The sequence below is a fragment of the Amblyomma mixtum genome, chromosome 3 (assembly GCF_055824585.1).
Source record: "Amblyomma mixtum isolate Tamu chromosome 3, ASM5582458v1, whole genome shotgun sequence".
Lineage (NCBI taxonomy): Eukaryota > Metazoa > Arthropoda > Arachnida > Ixodida > Ixodidae > Amblyomma > Amblyomma mixtum.
In genome coordinates, this window is record NC_143014.1 from 402,908,361 (window position 1) to 402,912,829 (window position 4,469).

Consider the following 4,469-nt stretch of genomic DNA (forward strand, 5'->3'; position numbering starts at 1 on the left):
GATGGGTTCCTCACGTAAAAGGACATTAGAAAATTACATCCCGAGGCTTTAATTATAGCACACTACTTCCATCTCATGTTCAAGCTCTACATTAGTCAGTTGTGACTTTTTGCAATAAAGTTCATTTACACATTGCTTTCAAGCAGTTATACCCCACACTAGTCTGCTTTCTGTAGGACACTACTGAGTTGAGATGATTTTCGAGAGGAGCACGTGGTTTTCAGAGGCGCAGCTGCAGCCCTGCCAGCAGATTTTGGGTGGCCCCGAAAAGGGCCGTTATCTTCAGAGATGAAAGCAGCGCCAGGCAAGGTTTCTTCTTCAAAGGCTTCAGGGCTGGAGATGTCGATGTAGAAAGGTACATACACACACATTTTGGTGCATGCACCTCAGAAAGGATGACTCCAAAGCTGTGTCATATATCTTCAGTGGCTTATGCCAGCACAACTGCTAGCTGTCTGAACGGTAGTGGCATCCTGCTACTAAGCACAAAGCTACAAGTCACATGCAAGCTGTGCTGCATTTCGATAGATGCAAAATACAGAAGCAGTGTGGCTTTGGCATCCCTGTGCTGATCTCAATGACACAAGTTTGATCCTAACAGCAGCAGCCATAGTTCGATGGAGGTGGAATGCAAAAATGCTTGTGTGCCATGCGATGTCAGTGCACATAAACCAAACCCAGGTAGTCAAGATGAATGATGCATACTTTGAGCTGTTCCCTTCATACGGAACATATTACTTATGGCAAAGGCTTGCCGCGGTGGCTCAGTGGTTACGGCGCTTGGCTGCTGACCCAAAAGACACGGGTTCGATCCTGGCCGCGGCGGTTGAATTTCTTTGGAGGCAAAATTCTAGAGGCCCGTGTGCTGTGCGATGTCAGTGCACGTTAAAGAAATCCAGATGGTGGAAATTTCCAGAGCCATTCACTACGGCGTCCCTCATAGCCTGAGTTGCTTTGGGACGTTAAACCCCAATAAACCAAACCGAACTAATGACAAAGGTTCTGCCAATACCAATTCTGGCTTTCAGTGCAGGTGAAGCAGTGGCAAAATGACATGCCCTCGCTTATATCTCAACTTCAGGCATTGGACCTTCTCTTTGATGTCTGACAGGGGCCAGGTCATTATCTCATCGCCAAGAGCACGGCAGCGCCAAATGTTCAGCCTTGATGAGGGGAGTGGGGTCTTGTAAAAATCCTTGGCATTGGGCAAAATGCCAGCCTTGACAGTATTTTCATACACATCGATGATGACAACAGGGCGATCTTCTACAAGGTAGCACTCCCCTTCCTTCACACTCCTCTCCATTTGCTGCGTGCTATGGTGTGGCAGCAGTCCTTTCTCCGACAATCTTCTGCTTAGCTGCCCTAGAGGCTTGCTGGACGTCCGTAGCAGCTTCTTCATTCTCCCAAGATGGCTTTCGAATGGGAAAGCACTGAAGCTGTCCAGAGGCCCATGGTCCAGGCATTGCTGTGGCAGATGAATAAGCGAATGAACGTTGTAGACAAGTTGCTTGTGTCCATACAGCTTGCCGAACTCCTGCACAAAATACATGAGCAAGTCCCGAGCAAACTCGTTCAGTGCTGCATGATGTTCTGGCGACACGAGTATGCGTACAGCCACATGAAAAATCACAAAGTGCTCGTACTGCTCTTTTGTTAAAATAGAATTCAGCACAACTGGCCCCAGGTAAAGGAGAAATGAACGAAATTCCGTTGCCTTCCACCTGTCCAGTTCTTCAGTTCCCCTCGGCTTCCGCTGAAAGAAGCTGGGGAAGTCTGTGGCTGCTTCTCGTAACCTGTTATTGAGCTCAGCCCTTTGAACTCTGCCCAGCCTTGCTGCGTGTCCTTTGCAGACCCAGTTTCTGAGAAGGCGCCGCATCACGCCCAGGCAGACGAGGTGCATGTATTCCGTTGGGAAACATGCCACCATGTCGATATTTAGAGATGTAAATGGCGAAACGCCAGTGTGGTGCCGCTGGTCTGCCTGGGAACGAAATGATTCAATTGTGCGCTGCGGTGCATGCAGCTCAGGAAACGTGAGCCTGCCTTCAAGGTAGCACCCTTTCTGACTGCAGCGTTCACATGCGTGATAGCCACTATGGCCAGTAATGGCTTTCACGAAGCTCCTAGCAGGGGCATCGCAGATTACAGCAGCGAGAGTAACATTCGCATGACTTCCTTTGATGACCAGTCCATGACAGGTCAGGTGGTCAACTTCTTTGAGGAATGGGGCCAGGTAGTCTGCAAGGCACGGCGGTTTCCCTGCACCACAGTATGCGCTGACCATGAAAGGTGCAGAAGCGGTAATGTTGGTAACACGGCACAAAATAGGCCACAGCGCAGTCTGGGTGCTTTTATGCAATGGCAGTCCATCAATGTTCACATGAAGCTGGACATTTTGTGGCACAGGTCCATGCCCAACTGCCTGTGCAATTCCGTCCGCAAGGCCAAAATGCACAAAAGACCCATCGTGCTCCAGGTTGGCTTTTCTTTCGGTTTTCATCAAGGTCCTTGCGTCTTTAGGAAGGCCTGCGATCCCTTGCCGCCGGCAAAAATTGAGGACGTCATTAAGGCACGTGTGAGTCATATTATGCTTGCTTGCAATGAGGGCTAATTCTTGTGCTGGAGAATGCTCTGCTTCCACAGGCATTTGAAAGAAAGCTTCACTTTGCTGGCTGCCCGCTGGGTTGACTGGGGATGCAGCATCAGCAGGCATTACTTCACTGCTATCGCTGTCATCTGACTCACTGTCATTTGAGTCACTCTCGCTAGAGTCGCTGCACTGGCTGTTCTGCGCTGAACGATCACCCTCATCTGCGCCGCCTTCTAAACGTGATGTGGGCAAGCGTCCTCCTTGAGAGTCTACTTCGTCGGCTAGTCCGCTGCCGCTGGCGCAAGCACCGTCGGCGCCGACTTGCATTTTCAGCCGCTTGCTTGCCCCTGATCCTGAGGGTGACGGGCCTGGAATGCCGCACAAGACTTCCGAGGGGGCTTCGCAACCTCGTCGCATCGGAGGGAGTGCAGGGGAAGGCTTGGCTGCGACTTCAGGGATGCCGAGTTCCTCCAAGATTTGTAGATACTGCTTCCTCACGGTGCGGTACTTTTGCCACTTCGATGGCATCGCGAAGCTGAAATAAAGCTGCGCAGTTCCAAGCAGTCCCAAATGTCGAACAAACGATGACCACGAACGAGAACCGACCGCGTGCAGGGACAAACGACAAAAGAGGAAAAGAGGAGAGCGCCAGCAATAGCCAAAGCAGCGAGGCAGCCAGCAGTAGCCAAAGCCAGCAGCGTCAGCGACGTTAGCAGCGTAGAGGAAGGTGGAATTCATCAATAAATGATTAATAAATGAATTCATGATCAAAACTCTGTAGAGGTTTTTTGACCGTGGGTGGAGTGCTTAAAAAGGACCCCATTTGATTCTGCCACCTCCTTTAATTGCTCTTCAGGCCAGTTATCTCTTGCTCTCTCGGTCTGCTGGACAGCACTTTCGCCCAATGTTCAAGTGCTCGGTTGTTACGGCGAAAATATGTTTTAGCAGCTCATATACGCCGGTATATGGTGACGCTGGACATAATCCCGTTGCATGCGCCGTTGGTACGTCCTGTCGTTCCGCGCTTCCTGTGCACCGAATAGCCAAGTGTGAACGTGGGGACGAATGTTGCAATAACCATCAAAGGCTGCTGTCATGAATTAGGGCAACAGTCATGGCACTGGCAAAGGCGCGTCATCGTGCAGGCCTGCATGTTTTCGCGTCCTTTTGTATAGTGTACTTGCGATGTTAAAGAACCCCAGGTGGACGAAATTTCCGGGGCCCTTGACTACGGCGGCCCTCATAGCCTGAGTCGCTTTGGGATTTTAAACCCCCATAAACCATAAACCAAACCTTTTGTGTAGTAGTGGTAGGTTTATTTCTTGAGAGCCCATGCATGCAACACAGAATGGACATTTATTCTGATATCTACTGCGGTGTATCTTGTGCAAGATTCTCCGAAACTCCGCTCGCTCCAAGGACACGTCTGTTCTGTTCAGTGTTCAGTCCTTCTGGGCTTCATTTGCGCGCGCCACCAGCGTGGACCACCACATGTGAACTTTTCTGCTCTACTCCCCCTCCCAATAGGTCACAGATCAAGTAATCGTGATAGCAATAAAAAGATTTAATCAGTTTTCTTATGGTAGGTCACGGTGGAAGAAACAGTGTGGTAGGTGCCTCTTATTTACTTGTTAGCTTTTCTCGCTGTCCCTCCTGCGGGACTTTGGATGAAAGCGCTTAAGTCCTCGGGCAGTGCCGTGCCCACCGTTTTTATCGTGAGCTACTACATATGCCTTATGGGCTCGGGGATTGCTGCAAGATTCGAACAACGACTTTCGATATTTGACTGCGTGTAGTTGCTGAGTCATTGCTGTTTCTTCAGCTTCCTTTGGAAGCCTCGTTCGAATTGACGCGCACGCTCTTACTCCTAGCTTAT

General features: G+C 50.1%; 1 protein-coding gene across 1 annotated transcript; it reads right to left on the reverse strand.

Moving 5' to 3' along the window:
* Positions 1-1,009: 1,009 nt before the first annotated feature.
* On the reverse strand, positions 1,010-2,389 carry LOC149357408 (uncharacterized). The gene has a single exon (XM_089577920.1). It carries the CDS (start codon positions 2,285-2,287, stop codon positions 1,025-1,027), a length of 1,263 nt encoding a protein of 420 aa, XP_089434046.1. The 5' UTR covers positions 2,288-2,389; the 3' UTR covers positions 1,010-1,024.
* Between the last annotated feature and the right edge of the window lie 2,080 nt (positions 2,390-4,469).

What these genes read in the sequence shown, in the direction of transcription:
- LOC149357408 (XM_089577920.1), bottom strand. Translation starts at nt 2,287, where the DNA reads ATGGTCAGCGCATACTGTGGTGCAGGGAAACCGCCGTGCCTTGCAGAC.